Raw genomic sequence first — 24619 nt, 5'->3', positions numbered from 1 at the left:
GACGTTAAACCTCATTTCATTTCATTTCATCTCATCTAAAAAGAGCAACGGAACATTGAATACACTTTTGTATCGTCACAAGACCAAGTTTATAAATTCAGATGGATGACCTCGTGCTAGATAAACATAATACAATATAAAAAAATACACAAAAAGCTATGACAAAATGGATTTATTTCAGTTTTCACAGAAATAATTAAACAAACAATAAAAACAACGTAGTACACAAAAACATATGGCGTCATAAATCACGTGGTATAATATATCACATGACCTGTTACTTTCAGAAAATAGTATCCTCTGTTTAGTTTCGTATTTTTAAACTTGTCTACAACATTGTAACAACATTATGTATTATGTCTTAATATAAAACATATGTGCTTTGTGTTTATTTAACTAATTTACACGTGCATACATCAGCAGTAATATTATATATATATATATATATATATATATATATATATATATATATAGTTTAAATATCATCTTAGAAGAGAGGGGAGCGTTAGGGACTATACACATCTATAATATATTGGCCACAATCTTGAAAACGTCATGTCTGCGGTTAAAATATAAAAATAAATATCACGACTTAAAGTAGACTGGATAACCTGCTCTAAATGACGTTATGACGTCGCGGTCTGACGTATAGACCACGTTATCCAGTCTCGTCTGAAAGTAGCCCTGGATGAAATAAATATAATTAAATTCACTGTTTGGTTCATGCTAAATATTTAAGTGTCTTCGTCCCGTATGAACAAACTTCTTAATTATATATGAAATTACCCCTTAATTACGTATGAAATTACCCCCAATAGTAGGTCCACTGTACATTGCCGTAAAAGAGATGAGGTGAACAATTTCGACAGATATGGCATACTTTCACCCCCATTGTAGGAATCATGCATCACGTAGCTTGGTGCAATTAGCTTCCGTTTTGGCATTTCATGATGTCCAAGTTTGTGATGAGTCGAAGAGAGATTTTCATTTGTAAGTTGGAAAATTAAATTGGACATTTGTATATAATTAATTCGGTTGTCCAAACGGGACACATTCATTTTAATATTTAATATGACTCAGACAGTAAATTACACTACATTCAAAATAACCTTAGACACATTTAGTTTTCGGAAATCAAACTTTGAGACAAAGCAATTTAAACTGAAATCGCCAGAATATCAAATTTAGCACGATAAGACTATACAGTTGTTTCGGTCGTATATTAATTAAATTGCATGACAAATTTGGAGACAGACTTGTCTATCGATCGTCGAATCACACATATTTTCAGATTGATTATGAGTTAACATATAGTGGTTTTAACGGAGTTCAGCTGACGCTCGTGTAAAATGACATGCTCTATGTAGGCCAGAATAGAACGGGATTGCCACATGAGTATTTGGACAATGGTTTGTGGGCTGTGTCCACTGGGTAAACAATAAGCCACTGGGTTGGATAAAAATACTTCCAAAAACAGTTAATAGATATTGGTCCGACCTAGTTGGTGATGGGTGCCGGGACCGGTTTTAACGCGACGTTCGTTACAGAGACTAGCCTGGAGACTGACTGATTGCTTGTTTCTGTGGTGGGCCAATTTGTAAATACGGTGATCACATGTGCACAGACACGATTATTTTGGAACTTGTGATTTAATTATGGGACGTTTTGGCATAAAAAAAACAATTCTTCTGTAAAACAAAGAAGAAGTTCTGGATTGTTTGCTTGCGATGTCACCGTAGAGCAGGGGGGGGGGGGCGTAAATCACAAGCAGTAGTAGTAATAACAACAGTAGATCCGTGGTACGACACCATTAAACCATAAGTGCATGGCTACGGCCTACGCCGTAGAGTAAACAAAGGCTGAAATTGCATGGCTACGGAATTTCCCGTATCGTTTTTAACAGTTTGAATTTACCGCGCTAAAGGTGGTTCCACGGGAAGTCCACTTTGGACGCCATTGTCTAAATCCAGCATCGACGTCCTGGCAATGTTTTGAGTAAAATTTCTGTAACTTTTCGCGAATTTTCACCGATTTAGGACATGATTTGTACAGTATCCCATTCATAGTTGCCAAGGAATACTGCTGGAGTTGGATTACGCTACAGCGTGTGTATTTTTGTGGGTTTTTTTTTACGAAACATAGCGGTTTTTTGTCCGTTTTTTGCTTCACGTAGAAATCGTAGATATTTGTGCTGCAGTTAAGTGTGTTTGATCATAATTTTTGGTTTGATGACTGTACAAAATGTAGTAGTGACTCGGATGATGATGTCGCCTGTCTAACCTCGTGGGTTTTCTTCGGTTTTTCCGGTATCCTCCCACTGCTGTTTCAAAGTTATTGAATATTTTCAAAAAAAAAATAATTCTGTATTGTGTACCAAAGAGATGCCTCTGAAAGCAGCATACTTCATTTCTAACATTCTGCATCAATAAATATTTTTCTATTGCACTAAGAAGTGGGAACTTTTTTCCCCCTGATTTCCAGTTGTCAATTCTACCTCCACCTACATTCATGTAAAAAATATTTCTCTTACTTTCTTTACAGATTCAGAAAGCCCTTTTTATACTCTTTCTAAATATATATATATATACTTTGTAAGGTTTGTCATTGTTAGAAAATACTTTTTTCCTCTTTTTTGTATTTAGCACCAATTTCCGTCGCAATGCCGGGAATTAGGCTTATGCACGAAAGGGGTTTGGGAACAAAAAATGGCTATGCACTTATGGGTTAAAACATGGGGCTCTCGGATAATACATCAAAAGGGAAAACATAGATACTATTTTGAATTCCATATTTTAATTTGAGTCCAACTTGATTTGATGAAAAACAATAGATGGACCCAATTACATATATAAAGAACATGAACCCTTGCACTGGCGAACCCAGGGTCACATATAGGAAGAGTCTGAAACATTATTGGTGCAAGTGTGATTCGGTAATAAAATTTAACCTTACCCACTATGTCTTATGCAGTACTATCATTCTATTCGTTTTCACTGACATCCACCGTTATATTACATTTGTTCAATCTGATTAAAACACAGATCTTATTTCGTTTCGTTTTAATACTTCAAAATTTCGTTTTACTTGTCTTTACTACACTAGGATCTAGAAGAGTTGTTATATGACCCGCGTTCTGCTTGGTGTGAGGGATTAGCCAATGAAATGGTCTGTTACGGCGAGTATTTGGGTATCCCACTCGAAACATCAACAAGCTGATTGGTTAATCAAATGCCTGACGTCATGTGGTCAAAACCCGCTAGTATGACCCCTGACGCGGCCTGCAATTGTAACCGGTGAGATCTTCATTTAGTGGAGGTCATCGAAAGTATATAAAAAAAAAACGAAACGAAATATAGATCTGTATTTTAATCAGATTGGTATTTGTCTTGTTTTAGTGTTGATCTACGTAGGTAACAAAATGGCAACCAAGACACCACTTTATATCAGCTGTCTGTGCCAATTGAAACAGTGTAATTAACTTAAATGAATTATAACATCTATGGCAGAAATCTTGGCACAAACAATTTATATATTTAGCACTAGTATAATTACATAATAAAATATATCACATGTTTTCTTTATTAATATAAAAAGCAACATTTATTTAAATGTAGTCATTACAACCCTTTTTTTATTTTGACATTTCCATCTTCTTTAAACGGACCGGGTAGAACAATACAACAGTTTGTCTCTATATATAGACAGGGGCCTTGTTTAAAAAAGAAAACGGTTTTTAAATGTAGTCACTACAACCCCTTTTTTAATTTCACATTTCACTTTCTTACGAGGCTAGTTGGAGAATCCAACAGGGTGTATCTAAATCCCAAGTACTTGAATAATAATGGTCAGCCTCATGCAAGTTGTGTCGGAAACATCAGTGCGCGATGACACCCTATGTGGAATCGAATATTACACCCACGGTAGCCATTCGAAACTAGCATCCCTATTCGTCTGCGATATGACCATCAGTCGTTGCGGACGTTAAGCTTCACGAAAGAACGCACGAACACCATTTTTCTAAATGCTCTAATTACCGCGTTCTTTATTATATAGATCCCAAGCGAATAAACATTGCTACCATTATGTGAAACAGTACGCCTCCCCGCTTTCCGTGACGCCCACCCCCAACATATAATTATTTTAATACAAACATATTTATCCTATATTTCCAGGTAACTAATTTGTATTTGAATGTTTTGATTGCTTTGTCTACTTCTACTTTCTTTTTATCTATACTACACGTTATTATCACCGGTCGTGTCGTGTGGTGAAATGTAATTGTTATAACGTTCAAAAACAATTTCATCATTCGGAGACAGACATAACTTAATTTCTTTACGATTTCTAACACAGAAATCACGGGTATATTATTTAAGATTCTGACATTTTTTAGCGAGTATAAATCAACATTTTAACACGATACCAGTAAACACAGCAGGAAGATATTGAATAAATTTTAAAGATAGTCTCTTGCAGTTTACTTCATCAGGTTTTTTTCCCCTGCTTTGCTGCCATAAATGTTGTTTGCTTATCAGAGATAACGTAGATTGGACCAACACGTGTGTTCAATCGGGTACAATATATACTTTTGATGAGTATGGTTAACTACTTATTTATTATAAACTGTGTTTAAATTAACTCTGGTGTGTTATTTTTTTGTGTGTTTTTGTAAACGTATCTATGATACCCATCTTAATGAACTTTCACTGCACATGAACTAATAACTGACGAGGAAATTGAAACTGATGAATTTGGTCACGCGGTGTAATGTAAAACAATTTATTGGATGTTTATTGCTGACATTTTTGACAGCAGGAACTAAGTTCAGTTAGGTGAAGTTTAAGGTAATGGTAGTGTTAAACATCGTCGCATGCCAGAGATAATGGTAAGGTAAAAACATCATCGCACGCCGAGACAATTGCGGTTTAAGGTAATGTATTGATCACCATCGTTGGTAAGGTAAAATGCATCATAGCACGTCCGGACAATTGAGGTTTAAAGTACTGTAGTGATCACAATTGTCGCAGGCCAGAATTATAGGAAAGGTAATAATCATCATCGCACGCCCAGACAATTGCGGTTTAAGGTAAAAAGTAGTGATCACCATCGTCGCAAGCCATTATTTTTTTTTACTTTCATTACAGTAATAATCATCAATTCAATCCTATTTAAATTGTATGTAAGGAAGTAAATTATATTACTGATATCCGTAGTAACAGTCATGGGGAAAATATGGCTGTGCAATATTTAAGGATCTATTATGCATGTCACATAAAATCATTAATACAATTCTAACAACATGGAATTAATTTATCATATAAATTTCTCTTATACTCATTTGTGGACGCTTGAAACTGTTGTAACAATTGTAGGAAAACTATGTCTGTGCAGGACATTTTGGGTAATATCAGGAAGTATTATAAATATTATGCACAGGGCCGTAACTAGCTCAGAGCAACGACGGGGGGGGGGGGCGGGAAGTGTTCTCAGGGGTGCTGTAAAATTGACGGACAATGTATATCTAATTTGTTGATGGTCGACAATTTTTTCACAGGGGAATTGAGGGGGGGGGGGCTAGACTTTTTGCAGGGGGTGTGGTTTAGGGCGAACCATGCGCCCCCCCCCCCCCCAGTTACCTAGTTACGGGCCTAGTTATGCATGTTATATGAAATCATTAATACAATATTATCAACATGGAATTAAATTAATATAAAAATCTAAGAATAATTATAGTAAATAATGCACGCTTGTAATAATCGTGACAGTTGTTGGCAAATTATGTATGTTCAGGATTTATTTTGGGTATTATAATATGATATAAATTAGCTACATAATATTTTGACATTTGGCAATAGGAGAGGTTGGGTGAAATTGTCCTATAAAATCCCCTGACCTTCATCGCTGGATAATTGCGAAACGTGGTTGTGGACCAATGCTATCGCAGGATTAGGTTTCTAGATACAATAATCAAGTCCGTTTGCCTGGAGTGAAAGAGATAGAGAGAGAGAAATGGCGTTTATTGTCGCGTATGGTCGACTCGACACAAACTAGGTCATTTCGGGACTAACGTACGGTTCAATTTTATTTCAATAATTCGCTTGCGCTTAGTGGTCATTAGCAGTGGAAGGAAACCGGGGGACCCGAAGAAAATCCACGAGATTGGACAGGCGACCCTACTCCTTGTCACGTACAAGCGGTGAATCGAAATTATGCCACTTGACTCAATGAGAGACCTAATGTTGCAACGCACACGCGTCAACCATTCGCCCCCCCCCAATCCCCTTAGGATATGTTATCCAGTGATGGAGGACAGATGAATTTGGACTTAATGAAACCCTAAGCATAATAGTGGATTAATCTATTATAATATTGGGACCAATCAATGACATATTTAAATAAAAACTTGATGCCTTTTACAAAATACTTTTTAAATACAATAGATCTCTCTCTCTCTCTCTCTTTCCAGCAAACACACAATCATCAACATATTATGCAAAATAGCAAGGTAGAAAAACAACAAATGGATCGAATCTGTCCCCAGACAACTAAGCTAAACCTTACCCCAACCCTCGTTCATTGCACTTTGTGCGTGGTGGACAGATTCTGGCATCCAAACAATAAGCACACTATAAAATTGTTTAGCTAAAGCAATTACCCGCAGCTCTATTACAAGTCCAAAGTAAAATATATCTGTGTTTATCGGTCAATTTTTTGTTCGAACCAAAATCGCTAACACTAAAGTTTTTTTTTCTCTTATTTCCCCAGACGCTTTAACACGGGCTTGGAGTAATTTTTTTCCAAACAAATTGCAACACTGAAATTATTTTTATTATTTTCAAGAACAATTCTCAGTAATGAAGCTAGAAATAGACCATAGAACCAGCACGACCGTCCCTATTGTTTTTGGCCAAGTAACCGTAATCACAGAATTTATTTTTCGGGCCTATATTGAACATATTGCTACATTGTAATCCCTTGTTGTATAAAGGTGTCTGGCTAACACGAATTAAACCGGTACCGTTACATAATTCAATTTTATTCAAATCTAAATATTATTTCGCTCTCTTTTTTTTTGTTTCGTGCGATTTTAATATTGAGAGTTGAATCAAACAGGGCCCCTATTCATGAAGATTTAAACTGAAATATTTTAAGAATCCTGATAGCCCATTGGCTGATAACTCGAATCATAGGACAAATTTTATTTCTTGACCAATTAAAAGGCTCCATTCTTAAACTACCCTAGTTTAAAATGTTCATGAATAAGGCCCCCTTGGTATATATCAGATTGATCAATAACATGATTCGAGAAACAAACACTATATATTATATATCTATATATTATGTATATTATATTTATCCGGGATATTTACGACAAAGAGGTCCGTATGTGGTTCGTTTCTCTCGTGTCGTTATAAGCAGTATTTAGCGCCTGGGTAGTCGGGTCCATCATATCACAATGCGATCTATCCAGTCTTAAAAGTTTCTTAAAAGCTGTTCTGAAATCGCGGTTAAAGTAAGCATAAAGTATGGGGTTTAAGCACGAATTGAAGTAACCAATCCAAAATAATATGCTACCCAAGATAGGAGGGTACGGACAGTCTTCTTTACACATGGAGGTTATCACATACCACGAGAAAAATGGTAAAAAGCAGAGAATAAAGGCGCCCATGATTACCCCCAGAGTTTTAGCGGCTTTATGTTCACGTTTCATCCTCTTCCGTTCGAATCTATGCACGTCACGTTCTTGTATCGAGCCGTTACTATGGTTACGTTCACTATGGCTATACTGCATATACACGGCGTTTGATTGGATAAACTTCTCTTGCTTACGTGCTTCCATATAAATTTTGGCATAGACGAACACCATGATAGTGCATGGAATCCAGAATGACACACAAGATGAGACACCGGCGTAGACTCGATTAACTATAAACAAACAAGCATTATGATCCCTTTCTAAAGCCATATAGTTCTGCTTGGTCGTGTAAAGCTGCGACTGGATAGGTATGTATGAAATCAAAATCGAGGCCACCCACGTGATTGTCAACATGACCGCTACTCTAGTTTTGGTCATTTTAGTTTCGTATTGTAAAGGGTGCAGAATGGCTATATATCGATCCATACTAATACAGCACAAATGGAGAATAGATGCAGTACTGAATAACACGTCATTAGCATTAAAGATATCACACATCACCCGCCCAAATACCCACTTTTCGCTTATCTCATTACTTGCGTTGAACGGCATTACCAAGATGGCGACTAAGAGATCAGCGAAGGCTAAGGACACAATGAAGTAATTAGTAATGACACGCAAGCGTTCGAACTTCATCACGCTCGTAATTACTAACAGGTTACCGAACACAGCTCCGAACATAATAGCCACCATCGCCACGCCCTTTAATACCAATAAAAACGTCTCTAACGAACTATTCACTTTCTCCGTCTCATCTTCGGGCTGGGTCCAATTCATCGTTGTGTTCACAATTTCAGTTACATCCATCGTAAGAAGTTTTATTTTGTAGTATTAAAAAAGAAATCAGATCGGCGGAAACAAATCCGAATGCGATACACAGGATTTACACTAAACCAAAATGTCCATGCTGATGATTAATCGGGCATCTGTCTTTTCAACTATTCCTGAAAAGATAAAATAATATATCTATTTAGCAAAAGCAAATTATAATTTGTAGTTCTTTGGATTCATGGCCCACACCCAATTCCTGTGTGTGATGTTTTGTTATTAAAGTGACATTATGGAAGGATAGATAAAGAGCTGGCAGTTCCTTCGTATAAAAGTTAATGTAATGGGAATTATCAAGACCATAATCAGATCTCGATGCCATCGTTAGCCTGTGATATTTAGTGGATATAAATACCTTTTAAAGACGAATGATTTAACGCAAAAATGGATAATCGAGACTGTGTTTATTATCGCACAAACGGTAGTTACGACGTTCGAGGCTAGCCTAAAACTGAATCGCTAATACCACGATTCAGAATGAAGCAATTTGACTGAAATTAGTTTTTATCTTGAATAAATGGTAGTCATAATTTTTTAATTCCCGAAGTTATCAATGTTTGTAGTTTTGACAAGATGTGTGCATTGATTATAAGCAGCGTATTGGTCATTTGAGTCTTGGCCTCGTTTCTCCATTTCTTAAATTGAATCATGACCGAACCGTTCTTATCTACTTAAGATCAAAGCCATCCGATGGCATCGAGAGTTGTTCATGGTCCTGTCATGTTAATAACTGTCTAATTAATAGTTTATAACATTTACGGTCCAGAGAAAGACCTGCATGCAATAGGCAGATTTAGCTCTTGCATGATACATGTTTAAATCACGGAAAGTTTAATATTTGTTGTATCCCCCACAGACGACATGAACAAGTCAGTGCGTATGTACGTATCGTCTTTATTATTCCATTGAATCTAATTGCCGGGATATTATCTACCATTAATGGTTTGATTATGTTTTCTTTATCACATATTAGATGATCAATTTACAAATAACGGCTGGTGGCTATAAATAATAAAACCTCCAAATGATCGCTATTGGGGGTTAACAGTTGTAATTACCAATTAAGTTTTTTTTATCAGATATAAATTATAAATTTGGGTACATTTTTTTAAAAAAAAATGACATTCGATCGCTTTTGTTGTGTGGGGATTACCAATTCTTATATTACCCGATCTGTATTGGGGGGGGGGGGGGCGGAGAATGATTAGCACATGCGCGCTGTATCATAAGGTCTGTTATTGAGTCAATTGGTTTGGTTTCGATTCCCGGTTGTACGTGACAAGGAGTAGGATCGCCTGTCGAACCTCGTGGGTTTTCTTTGGGTCCTCCGGTTTCCTCCCACTGCTAAAGACCCCTACGCGCAAACGAATTATTGAAATAAATTATCGTTAGTCCCGAAATGACTTAGTTTGTGTATAGTGAACTTTACCCCCCACCCCTCTCTCTCTCTCTCTCTCTCTCTCTCTGTCTCTCTCTTGTATTTGGTTGTTCATTTTCAATGAATTTAAAATAGGGGATATCATCTCTTGACATTTACAATATATATGGAGTCACTTCCGGTTACAGGTCTTTATACCTCGACAAATATCATTTATCTAAATTTATCTGTTTTGCTATCATGAATTATTGTAAACCATTGTATATATTTAACATAACATGAATATATTACAAATGACAATTACGAAGAAGATAAATAGTTTTTGGAAAGGGGTCAACGGCTAATGGTTGGGTAATATGGCTGCTAAAGAGCACCCTTCTCCTGTGTTTCCCAGATTGAGCCATGGATAGTGATTGCGGAGAAGACTAGAATACGTGCCCAGCCATTCGACTAAAAGTCGATGTCCACTAAGGCCCTGGTCCACTAACAAGGAGTTCCCGAATTCGTTCTGATTTCCGGAGTGGTTTTCCCTTGCTAGTCGGATAGTCGGTGTACTCATGTCCCGTAAAACAACTCTTGAGGGTTGGAATTCGAAATAAGAGTAAGGAACAATTTCATTCATAGCACACTGTATGGGGTCGTACTCGTTAGCCCAGTCTGAGCAGAACAGTAGGACGTTACACCCCCCTCCCCCTCTTCTAACAGCAAGGGAGTAATTAATATGTGATCTAATAATCTTTTATTGTACGGTTATCAAGAGGCTATTTATACCTGGATAACACTTAACGTTAGTAAGTAAAACACGGGAGCAAACAACAATAATAAGATACCGTGAATTCCTGTAGATGAAATATATACTACTATTAACATGCACTTGTAAATATCTTCCTTAAAACATGCATTAGCCATACATCGTAAACATAATGAATGATCCGCCACCTCAAACCAAGCCAGGGTCAAACATCAGACAGATTTCTCTTTACTTCATGTACGACCCAATTTATATATACATTAGCTCCGTTTGAGAACAGACACTAAGCTAATTGACCGACATTTTGCTTACTAATTCGACGATTTTAGCCGAAAACACTAAAGTAGACTTCGAGAATTTTGGGAAGTATTTGTGCCTTTTCCAATTAATTTAATTTGAAAATGTTTAATTAGTCTTTTTGTGCATAGCAGATGTGAACCTGCGTAGGACCGCATTACAAAACAATATACAATATTGTTGTATATGGCGACCATTTAGGGCAGAGATCTATTCTCAAAGTAGAGTAGATGAATCTGTGTGCAGAACGGCAGATTCCCTTTAACCTCATGTACGACTCCATACGAAAAATACACGGTCCACAATTATTCTCCTTTTGAAAACAGACACGAAGCAAACTGACCGACATTTTGCTCACTAAATCGACGATTTTAGTTGAAAGCTCTAAAGCAAACTTCGAGAATTTAGGGAAGTGTTGACCATGCTTCCAATTAAAAGAACTGAAAATGTGTATTTAGTATTTTTGTGTAAGAAAGATGTAACACGGGCTAGAACCGCATAGTTTTTCAACATGGCGGTCATTCAGCGCAGATATCTATTCGCAAAGTAGACAGTTCACCGTGTGCAGAATGGAACGACCCATCAACAATCAACATGCTTTAGGTTAGACTTCCAACAGATGTATGTTATATCTCATCTAGTATATATCAACACGGACTCATTAATCGGATACACTCACAAAACACACCCACACACGTGTAAATAATTCCCTTGTCAATCAAAATTCTAACCATCACGTTCAACAAAACACAGCATCCATAGTTTGGCATGACAAGATGTATAACTACCATCTCTAAGGGAGAAGCATTGTTGGTGGTCAATATTGATTTTCTCGTTTTTTTAGAATGGCTCTAACTTTTTTGCCAAACTTCGGTTGGGGTTGTTGAACGCTTTCTACCACAAATGGAGCAACACGTGGCAACGTCTTGCTCAAACCATATGAGATTTAGAATGCAAATCTTGAGATACACAAACTGAAAGTAGTATACTAGTCAAAATGCAACTATCCGCCCAACATTTCAACCTAACCAACCTCTTAACTCGGTTATCCTTTCACTCACCATAATCTGACAGACCATGTAAATGCGAACACATGTTTCTAAGTCTACACCAACATGTCTACAAGCATCCGCCATGCAATTCGGATATAACGGATATGAATACTAGTGATCAACGAAATGTGAGGAATTAAGATTGGCCTAATAAAGGTACTTACACTTAAGTTCCAAAGCGCTTCATTTTAAAAAGATTGATTTACACTTACTGTACATATACCATTCTCTATTCTCTAACTTATCGGTGTATACACGGCACAGCACCAGGCTATCTATGTAATTTAATTCATAAAAACTCTGCATCTAGACCACCCCGTTCTAGGGCCTGTTTCATGAAATTTTAACTAAGATAAAATCCAAATTTTAGTAATTGATTGGATACTATTAGACTGATTTTAATGCTTAGCCAATCAAAATTGAAGTATCTTCTCAAATTTTGATTTTAACTTTAGTTAAGATTTCGAGAAACAGTGTTTATTAACAGTTCCAAAGTATAACCTGAAAACTTTTGGCTGCAGATCATTTGCCTACAATGCTGCAGATACACGGAACTCTCTGTCACTACATCTACGGACAGTCCCATCCATCACTAAGCGTCTTTAAACAAAAACTCAAAACTTACTTGTTTCAGTGTTCATATTTATAACTGTTTCCTGTAAACTTTGTTAGCACTTTGAGCAAACAATACTGTTTGGATTCTAGCGCTTTATAAGAACTCTTATTATTATTATTATTATTATTATAAGTAAAGCCTTCTGGAAATGCCTCTACTTGCAAATTGAACCAGGACGTAAGCTTTAATTGTAGTATTTTAACGAGAATCTTCGCCTATTATCTACAGAAAGAACAATGTAACATACGTATAGGGTTCGCTCAGCTTGAAACTCAAAACTCATTACTTTATTTTTTTAAACCCTATTTAATTATCAATTTAAGAACAACATTACAATGTTTACTTAATCTGTTATTCCATCTAAATGTTAAATATATGATAACAATCTTGTGTAGGATACATGAGGTCTTCGTGACAAGACATACATTTATAAACACCTTTGTGTTGAGATAATTAGTATCTGAAAACCGGTATTTATATCTATGTATTCATCTGTATTGTTAATCTAACCATCGACCTATACTTCAATTACTAATACATGTTTATGAAATATGATAAGGTTCGTTTTTGGGTTAGCTTGTTATCAACATTCTAGAATGCATATATTGTGATCAGCAGAACAGTCAGTATACATACACCACAAAACAACAAAGGCTTACCACAATTAAGTATTTCGTAATTTAAGTATGACTGTATTTTTTTGTATAGTCTGTTTATTTATTATATTTTTTTAGTTTTCAGGGGGACATTCAATATACATACCCACCCAAAACAACACAGGCCTTAACATAATTATTATATATCCTCAAGTTAATGTTTAAGTAATTAGTAATTTAAGTATGGTTGTATTTTTTGTATTGTATGTTTAGTCTTTTGTTACCTGTTGGTTGGATTATGGAGCAGGAATCTGATATATGTCTATTATTTTCATGACATGGTTCAGTCTATAATTAGATAGTACAGGTAGAAGCTGCATAACACACCACGGCCAGTCCAATCATTAAAATACTTATATTTTATTATTCCTAGATCCTGGATAAGAGGGGTTTTTTTGTCAATAGCGCCCCAAGTATTATAAAAGGTGATTGACAAGGAAAGATCATACTAAACCTAGGCTGGCTGTCTACAATTAGCACCGGTTGAGAACAGACACTAAGTCCTAAATCGACGATTTTAGTCGAAAACACTAAGTATACTTCGAGGATTTTTAACGTATTTATTCTGCTTCCATTTAATAAAATAAAAAAAAGATTGTTTAGTCTTTGTGTGTATGACAGATGTGAAACGGAGTAGAAACGCATTACAAAACAGTATGCGAATTTTTGGATATGGCGGCCATTTAGGGCAGAGATCTATTTTCGAAATAGATGTATCTCTGTGTACAGAGATTTGCTACACATATTTAAAATGTAAATGGTTCAATAACAAACTGTAAGAATTTATGGATAATTGAAATTTTGACTAAAATGGTCTTTTTACAATCGGCAATGGCGGTTTCTTTTTGTGAATCTTACATTTCTATAATTTTATCATTGACGTACATTGAACATAGTGTTACAACCATACAGCACAGCATAACGTCGTGGATAATGTACTTTGTGCAGTGTGTTAAAAAGTTACAAGCAGAGCAGAGCGTCGTTATTGGCGTACCTTGTACAATATGTTACAACGTGACATATCACATCTTTCTTAAACATAATTACATAGCGTCGTTTTTAACGTACTTTGTACAGAATGTCACAAGGCTACATGATGTATGTTATCACGTTACAGCAGAGAAGCACGTCGGTTTTAACGTACTTTGTACACAATATCACCAGACTACTGCATACATACTATTTCCACGTTACAGCAGAGAAGCAAAGTCGTTATTGACGTACTTTGTACAAATTGTTACAACGTTTCAAAGCAGAGCGTCGTTATTAACGTACTTTGTACAAAATGCTACTAGTTACAAAGCAGAGCAACACAATGTTACTAGAGTGGAAGCTCTTTATTATTACATTACCTTGAATTGCGTCGAATGATTTTCTGGATGATACAGATAGCGAAAATCTAATACACCGATAAAAAAACACGACCGCTGTTAGTTCTTTGTTGGAACAACAAAACATATCTACGTACCTGCTTTACGAAGATGTCAGCAGAATCGTCCAGATAATCTAAATAAGACCCAAACAATCTTCCGTATATAAACAATAAAATTTGGTGCACGAAGATGGCGTCCGAAGAACCACACGGATCAACACTTAATATTATGACCCCAAACAATCTTTCGTACATAGAAACACTTGGTGTACGAAGATGGTGTCCGAAGAACCACACAGATCAATACGTAATATGACCCCGAACAATCTTTCGAATATGAACAATAATACTTGGTGTACGAAGATGGTGATGAGCTGATAATTCAATCAACAAAGAAAGAAAAACTTTGTCTATGATGAAAAACATGGTAAAAATGATGAAGTGACGACAGGTATAACAGACAGAACCATCCAGCTTCTGTTAAACCAATCTAAATCTCTTTCTACTGCCCCCATCTCTTAGCTAGCTCAACCTTCACAGTAAATAATTAACCCAACATAAATAACACTAATATATTCTAATAATAGATACCATTCATTGTCAGACTAGTACACTAGATCCTTCTCCCACGTATTGAAACAGGATGTACTTCGCCTGAGCCACGTGCATCCAATATAATTTGAAGGTTCCCTATATGATCTGAATGGCTTTTGAAGATCCGATACGATCCAAATGGCTTTTGAAGGTTGTGGAACGATCTAAATGGATTTTGACGGATACGATACGATCCGAATGGATTTTGAAGGTTCTCATACGATCCTAATGGATTTTCAAAGACCCGATACGATCCGAATGGATTTTGAAGGTTGCAATACAATCCGAACGGTTTTTGAACCTTCCGATACGATCCGAATGGATTTTGAAAGTTCCAATACGATCCGAATTGATTTCGAAAGTACCGATACGATCTGAATGGATTTTGAAGATTCTGATACGATCCGAATGGATTTTGAAGTTTTGAAGGTTCAGATATTATATACCATTCATTGTCAGACTGAAAATTCTACACACGATTCTACTCCCACGTATTGAAATAGTATATACGCCATCCCAGCCAAAGGCACCCGATACGATCCACATGGATCTTTAAGGTTGCTTTACGACCCGTGCGGATTGTTAATGTTCCGATAACATATACCCTTCATTGTCAGAATGAAATACTACACACGTTTCTAATCCCACCTGTTGAAATAGTATACACTCCCAGTGTTGGGGGGTTGGATGGCCGAATGGTTAGCACGCGCGTGCTGTATCATACGGTCTGTCATTGAGTCAACTGGCGGGGTTTCGATTCCCCGGTTGTACGTGACAAGGAGTAGGGTCGCCTGTCCAACCTCGTGGTTTTTCTCCGGGTCCTCCGGTTTCCTCCCACTGCTAAAGACCCGTACGCGCAAGCGAATTATTGAAATTGAACCATGTGTTAGTCCCGAAATGACCTAGTTTGTGTCTAGTGAACGTTAAACCCCATTTCTCTATCTCTCTCTCTCTCCCGGTGTCGGATTTAGAATAAGAGAGCCCCGCCCACGATCATCGCCTTGAAAATGGTTGCCAAGCCTGTAGGTAAAATCGGCGCTGTATACACTCTCCTAGCCTGATTCACCCGATGCTGCAGTTGCCTATACTATCCAAATGATTAATATTTGGTCTGTATGGTGTCATATTTGTCCGATCCGAAACGAATAGCACAATCTACAAATCTCCATCTGTGAATTCCAATATACGGATCCGACTTTGCGTACTTGTAGGTCTAACAGCTCCGATCAGATAAATATGAACCGAACCGAATTTTTTTAAAAAAATAGGACCACCAAGGTCAAGCAGGTAACACTAGTTTGTGCTTAATGCAGGCGTGTGGTCGAAATGTCGGATATACTTTTAAACATATACTTTTAAATAACACTATTTATATTTATAGTATCAGCTCCTCTCATGTTCATGCGCAATATAATTTTTTAAAAAGAATCCCACCTCCAATCTACCATAAATAAAGAGGAATCGTGGTTTATGAAATAACAAATTTCCTGTTGGTGTCATCCTACACAAATTTCTGTTTTGTTTACAGAAAAAAAAAACGGAGACCTTTTCCCATATCCGATGTCAGAGATGCACTGATAAAATACTAGATATAGCTCTATTATTGGTATCCCACACAATTTATACTTAATTTTTTATTTCAACTTATTTCATAGGTGTTTATTAGTTCTAAAACGGGATAAGAATGACATCAAACAGCACAAATTAGCTTTGTGTAATACGAATAGAATTGCTTCAAACAATGTTGTGTATTGATATTAAAAAATAAACAATATTGTGGATGTATAGTATTGTTAGAACTAATGATTTAATTTGTCGATATTAATGATTTGCCTTAGGGATTAACGTCCACTTCCACAGAGGGTGGTATCAAAGACAAGTTTTCTCATTTTTTAAATTATTGTTTTAGTATAATCAGCGCATGTGTTTTTTTTCTGTCGGAGGAATCTTGATTATCCGGAGTAACCCCACGCGGCTGAGAAGGCGCCCCCTCTCTCCAGGCCACATACGCTCACACAAGGGATCGACACCCCGACCACAAGCCAGAGGTGACCGACGAACTGGAGTACGATGCGCCACAGGCTTTTTTTTGTCTTGCAGGTAAATTTATTCACAAAATATACAAAAAGACATAATTCATTCTACAACAATAATAATCAAAGGATATTAAAGATACATTATGGGAGATTAGATAAAGAGCTGACAGTTCTCCCTATAATAGTTAAAAACTAGATAATGTAAAGGCAATTTGCTGAAAATTTCAGTCAAATTGATCCACTATGAACCGAGATTTTAGCGATTGGATTCTCGGCCTAGACTCGATCATCATTAGTAAAGTTGGTACGATAAAAAAAAACATAGTCTCGATTATCCAATTCATGATTAATTTAAGATAGAAAGTGGAGCAGCAAATGGTATCCTAATCCAGTAAACATCACAGGCTAGCGATGACATAGAGAGTTGATTATGGTCTGGATACGTTAATTAATTTCTAATTATTAATTTAGATAATATTTCAGGCTTAAAGAAAGACCTGCAATAGGCAGATTTAGATCTTGCATAATGTATGTTTAAACAGTTAAAAAAAGAAAATTAAACCATAGTTGAGAATATGATTATTTTGTTTAAACATTTATCATAATAATGTCTAATGAAAGTCGAAATTATATTAGCTGTCTTGCTAAAATCACGTTTAAGATGGTCTCATTTGAAAACCGGGAGCCACGGTGGCTAGGTGGTTAAGACGCTGGCTCACTAGCCTGGATGTCGGGTGTTCGATCCCTGCATTGGCCGAGAAAGTTCATCCTGATTTTCCGACGTGGTTTCCCCTTGTCAGGGGTGCAGAACGGAGGGCCTGACAAGGACAGCTGTCTAGTCCTTCGGATGAGACGAAAAACCGAGGTCCCGTGTATACATTAGAATGCACGTAAAAGATCCCTTGGCAGTTGGAATTCGATATAAGAGTAGGCGATAGTGCCGCTGCCCGGGCAAAATTTCCCTCATAGCACACTGTATGGCGTATGCTCGTCTTCATTAGCCCTGTATAGGAGCAGAACAGTATGACGTTAAACCCCATTTCATTTCATTTGAAAACCTATTCCAAATCGTAGAGCGTTTAGCTCTATACAAAATTGAAAATCTCTTTTAAATAACTTCGAAACACATGGGTCTCAATAGAGGGAAACTGCGAAAATTGCCGAAGGTATCGAAGAACATTATCCACAAATACAGATATGTACTCTAGACCACTGAGTCATCCCAACCCAATGAAGAGGTTTCTTCCTATTTGCAGTTTGTGAAGGACGATGTGATGTATACAGGAAGTTCACAATGTATGATCCAATTCGCCTGTACTCAATATTTCCGGGGCATACCTTATAATACAGCGCGCATGTGCTAACCATTCGGCCATCCAACCCCCCTCAGATAATAGAACTAACGGGTTTTGTAATTAGTCATGACATACCAGAAGTCAAGATATATCATAAACAGTATTCAAAACAACTTCTTTAATATAAAATATGCCATATAAATAACCCTATTAGTGATATATTTAACGCTGAAAGCCATTAACTAAAGATGATTAATGTTAATTATTGTATCACGATGTTCCGCTAATAAACACCGAAATATGCTTTAAAACTTCATTACTAATAAACAACTTTCAGTTTACAATACAAGGCTCATTACACACACTTTATAAAAGACATGGAGTCACATTTCACGATAAGGAGGCGCATTACAATTTTTTTCTACTAAATCAATTCTCGTTCAAAACTTCTAAATAAAACAGTAGCTGTTTTTCCATAAGTATGTCCAATAGTTTATTTACAATATAAAGGTTCATTACAAATCTCCACAAAAAGAAATGAAATGAAATAGTGTTTAATCTCCTGCTGTTCTGCTCCGAACTGGGCTAATGAAGACGGGCATACGCCATAGAGTTTGAGTACGGTCTACTCTTAAACCGAATTCTAACTGTCAAGTGATCTTTTCCGTGCAAGCCAATGTGTACACGGGACCTCGGTTTTTCGTCCCATCCGAACGACCAGACAGCTGTCCTTGTCCTCGACAAAAAGAAAGTGTATTAAGAACCTATACAAAGAGAAAACGCGTTCAAACCATTCACGATAAAAAGGAGCAATTAAACCCATTCGTAATAAAAAGGCTTATTAACAACTTTCTCGGTAAGAAAACCTTCCACAATCAATCAGAAGGCACATTAAAACACCCAGAATAAAAAAGACTCATTATTTAAAGCTTCCACGTTACGAAAACCTTTGAACGGTCATTAAAACGTTCAAAATAAGAATTCTCTTAAAAAAATCCCAAAAAACTTTGACAATAAGCAAGCATGTTACAAAGCTTCCCAATGAAAAGACCCATTTGAAACATCCACAATAAGAAGGCCCATAAAAAAGACACAATAAGAAGACCTACCAAAACATTCCACAATATGAAGGCGATATACAATATTCTACAATAAAAACACGAACAATAAAAATAAGCTCATTAAAAGCTTCCACAAGAAAGTGCAGTGTATACTTTTACGATAAGAGAGAGAGAGAGAGAGAGAGAGAGAGAGAGAGAGAAATGGGGTTTAACGTCCATTCGACACAAACTAGGTCATTTCGGGACTAACACATGGTTCAATTTTATTTCAATCATTCGCTTGCGCGTAGGGGTCTTTAGCAGTGTGAGGAAACCGGAAGACCCGGAGAAAACCCACGAGGTTGGACAGGCGACGCTACTCCTTGTCACGTACAACCGGAGAATCGAAACCCCGCCAGTTGATTACGATAAGAACTTCTATGATAAATCTCTCTGCAATACGAAGGTTGATTAGAGGTTTCCACCATTAGAAAGTGTGTTTAAACGAAATGTTTATATTAAAGCGGAAATTGCAAATTTTTAAGTTATATTTTTAAAATTTATTAAAATAAAGCCTGAAAATAGATGGTATCCATAAACAGTCCTACCTTGTAAAAGAATAATCCTATTAATCCTATAATTCACTATTGCCAGCTGAGAAATTGGCAAAAATATCATTTTCCTCTTCATTTTCAAACGTTTGAAAAAAGCTACTCCATGGTGGAGAATAGAAAACAAGGGAGGTAATTGTGTTATTATTTCCTGGGTAAATGAGTTTTAAGTGTGAGAATGACACCTAATTTTGTGTTGACAACCTATTGAGCAAAAGACATAGAAATAATTACGTTTTGACTTTCTTAGAAAATTTGCAATTTCCGCTTTAAGAAGGATCATTATAAACATTAGCAATAAGACCACTTCTACAGTGAGAGGGCACATTAAATAAGTTTACAATAACAAGACAATTAAAAGGCAAGCTCGTCGAAAACCTTCCAAATAAAAAGTCCATTCAAAAGCTTCCCAATACAAAGCTCCAATTAAAACCTCTACAATCAGGAGGCTCTTTAAGAATTCCACATTAAGAATGCCTTAAATAAACACCCACAATAAAAAAAAACACCTTAACAATAAGAAGGTTCACTAAAATGTCCACACTAAAACTGTGTTATTGGCGCCTACACAAGACAGAGTGGGTGTAGGATTTCTATAACACATATATACCACTTCTCACATGAGAAGGTCAAATAGCTAATTCACATTTAATTTTACTGTGGTATATCACCAAGGTGTATTAACTGGTAGATCATGAAGAATACATCCTGGCAAATTTCATTAATTCCTGGATAACTTCCAGATCGACCATTTAACCGACAACTAAAAAATGTATGGAATACATCAAAGGTCTACACCCATTAAATATGCCGTCCACCTGACGAATTGTGGGGGCATGATCAAATCACAGGTAATTATCATCATACATGTAGAAATAACAGCTTCTAACAAAAGTAGTTTGTCATGAACAGTTGTCTTCAGCTTTGATTTAAAGGATGAGTAGCTCTATTCATTGTAAGATTGAAATAGACGGAAATGGGTCTATGTTCGGTGAAATACGTGAAAGGGCCAAACTGAACAACAGCCGTTTACACCTGCTTAGTCCATTCTACACGTGTTTTTATTATCATTGTGTCGTTTGTGTATAAGCTTACTAATTACTTCCGTATTGTCTTATACGCCATTTTGCTCTTTATCCATTACAAATGTCGGCCGAAACCATAGGAAACACGACTCGTGTACTGATTATAAAGTGTTCATTGTATCTTAAACATTGGATATTATGATCCCATATTTTCATGACAAAACAACAACATTAATACTGATCAATTTGCTTTTAAATTTCGATTATTATGCAAAATATTGAGCATTACATGTTGCCGGGTGGAAAATCATACGCTGATTTAACAGAGAGAGAGAGAGAGAGAGAGAGAGAGAGAGAGAGAGATTGGGTTTAACGTCCACTCGACACAAACTAGGTCATTTCGGGACTAACATATGGTTTAATTTTATTTCAATAATTCGTTTGCGCGTAGGGGTCTTTAGCAGTGGGAGGAAACCGGGGGACCCGGAGAAAACCCACGAGGTTGGACAGGCGACCCTACCCCTTGTCACGTACAACCGGGGATTCGAAACCACGCCAGTTGACTCAATGACAGGCCGTATGATACAGCACGCACGTGCTAACCATTCGGCCATCAACATCTGCTCGACACAAACTAGATCATTTCGGGACTAACATATGATTCAATTTATTTCAATAATTCACTTGTGCGTAGAGGTCTTTAGCAATGGTAGGAAACCGGAGGACCCGGCGAAAACCCACCCTACTCCTGGTCACGTATAACCGGGGAATCGAAACCAGGCCAGTTGACTCAATGACTGACCTAATGATACAGACCTAACCATTCGGCCATCCAACCCATCGGCATGAAGGCTTAAAGGAGAAGACCAACGATTTTCAACATGGATTTCATAAATTTTAAATATATATTCCGAAGTAATCCCAACCGTCCCCCACCGTTTCACAAATTTCAAATATATATATTTAGAGATTATTCCCCCTCCCTGTAACAGACGAAAAAAAGTTTGGTAAGCGACTTAGTCATTTTGATTATAACCGGAAGTGATGTGATGAAATGGGGTTTAACATCCTACTGTTCTGCTCCTATACTGGGCTAATGAAGACGGGCATACACCATACAGTGTGCTATGAGGGAAATTTTGCCCGGGCAGCGGCACTATCGCCTACTGTTATATCGAATTCCAACTGCCAAGGGATCTTTTACGTGCATTCCAATGTTTACACGGGACCTTTGTTTTTCGTCTCATCCGAAGGACTAGACAGCTGTCCTTGTCAGGCCCTCTGTCCTGCATCACTGACAAGGGGAAACCACGTCGGAAAATCGGGATGAACTTTCTCGGCCAATGCAGGGATCGAACACCCGACCTCCAGGGTAGCGAGCCAGCCCCTTACCCACCTAGCCACCGTGGCTGCCCCGGAAGTGATGTAATTGATTCAACATGTTCGTTGGTCCCTACAGTAAACATATAGTAGTGGTTATATTGCAAACATGGTTTGGTATTTTATATGTCATTACTTAAATTATCGAGAGATTTGATAAGGGAAATCCAGATCAGAGATAGGTTGCCAGGCAACGAAACATACGCCCACAGTGGCTAAATCGTCCGTGCGGTCGACAAGGGTTGTCGCATATTTAATCCATTGTAGGTAATTAGGGGCCTTTACAAGACAGTTCCATACAGATCAGATTATAATTTTTGCCGTTTGAGGTTTCACAAGGTTCTACAAATTGAAACAAGGGTCTCAACTCTGGAAGTAATCTACAGTAATTGTTAAAATTTGATGATAACTTTCATCAATCGAGCATTAACAAGGTTGAACAAAGTGAAACAAGGGCAATAACTCTAGACGTTATAAACAAAAATTATTTAAATTAAAAAGGCTTCTTCATCTCACTAATGTAAACAACATATATCAATTTTACAACAATTGGACGATAACGTTTAGCGTTAGAGCGTTCACAAGAAATTGTGGACGATGGACGGACGGACGGGGGCGACGGCAATATACGTCCACATTTCTATGTGGGCGTATAAAAACAGTTTAAATTATTCCCTTATGTTTAAATTAGTTCCTAGTTTATCGTAACTTAGAATATCCTGTTACGTTTATAGAAATAATTTGAAGATTACGAAAGAGATGAGAAAATTAGGCCAAACACAGTTTTTAATAGAGTAACCGAAACTTGATCGGTTGATATTTTGAGAACATCAGGTGATTTTAAAGATGCCGTATGCAAATAAATGAAATGGGGTTTAAAAGATGCCGTATGCAAGAGCTACATCTGCATATTGCAGGTCTTTATTTTGGCCTCGGGAGCCACGTAGGCTCAATTAAGGGCCTTGGGGTGACATGACGTGGCGCTTGCGGTTTCAATCCCTGGTGTGAGCGTATGTGGCTTGGCGATAGGGGTATTCTGGTTTTCTCCCCAGAGGAAATACCCATGCCTGCGCATGTGCTAAGATAATAAAAGTAAGACAACTTGTCTGTGATTTCACCCTCGGTAGAAGCGGAGGTTAAACACTAATTGAAGAAAAGGAACGATGACTCAGCGAGTAAGACGTTCGTTCGCTAACCTGGAGGTCCCATGTTCGATCCCTGCGTTGGCCGAGAAAAGTTCATCCGGATTTATCGGTGTGGTTCCCTCTTGCCAGTGGTGCTAGACAAACGGCCTGGCAAGAGACAAGGTGTAGTAGTTCGGATGGGACGAAAAACCAAAGTCCCGTCTAGACATTGACGTACGCCCAAACGATCCCTTGGCAGTTTAAATTCGATATTAGAGTGAACCGTAGCGCGGCTGTCCGGGTAAAGTTTTCCTTATATCACACTGTTTGGCGTATGCCCGTCTTCTTTAGCTAAGTCAGAGCAGAACTGTAGGACATTAAACGCCATTGCATTTCATCTCATTTCACTTGGCCTCAAATGTTATATGAATGACATGACGATTTATCCACATGACAAGCCCCCTGATCAACTTTCAATACATTCATTTTGCATTATGTATTTTTGAACAATTATAGCAAGAATGATCAGCTCTTTATCTAAATCTTACATAATATATATTTAATATAACTATTATAGCAAGAACGGTCAGCGCTTTATCTAAACCTTACATAATGCAGTTTTAACATAACTCTTATAGCAAGAACGACCAGCTCTTTATCTAAATCTTACATAAAGCATCTTTAATATAACTGTTATACTCTATTTCTAAAACTTACATAATATATCTTCAATATAACTATTCTAGCAAGAACGGCCAGCTCTTTATCTAAATCTTGGTGGGGGGGGGGGGAATGGTTAGCGCGTGCGTGCTGTATCATACGGCATGTCATTGAGTCAACTGGCGTGGTTTCGAATACCCGGTTGTAC

At 37.2% G+C, this 24619-nt stretch overlaps 1 protein-coding gene across 1 annotated transcript in view; it reads right to left on the bottom strand.

The window, feature by feature from the left end:
• Positions 1 to 5496: 5496 nt before the first annotated feature.
• LOC126816195 (octopamine receptor beta-2R) overlaps positions 5497 to 24619 on the bottom strand; it is a 101685-nt gene continuing 82562 nt past the window's right edge. The window contains exon 3 of the mRNA XM_050542462.2: positions 5497 to 8640. Within this exon, the coding sequence (XP_050398419.1) occupies positions 7367 to 8503 (1137 nt within the window). The 5' untranslated portion in view covers positions 8504 to 8640 and the 3' untranslated portion in view covers positions 5497 to 7366. The remainder of the gene's footprint in view (positions 8641 to 24619) is intronic.

This window comes from Patella vulgata, chromosome 3 (genome assembly GCF_932274485.2).
Source record: "Patella vulgata chromosome 3, xgPatVulg1.2, whole genome shotgun sequence".
Taxonomy (NCBI): domain Eukaryota; kingdom Metazoa; phylum Mollusca; class Gastropoda; family Patellidae; genus Patella; species Patella vulgata.
Note: the sequence above shows the minus strand (reverse complement) of the source record. Positions and strands in the feature narration are given on the sequence as shown.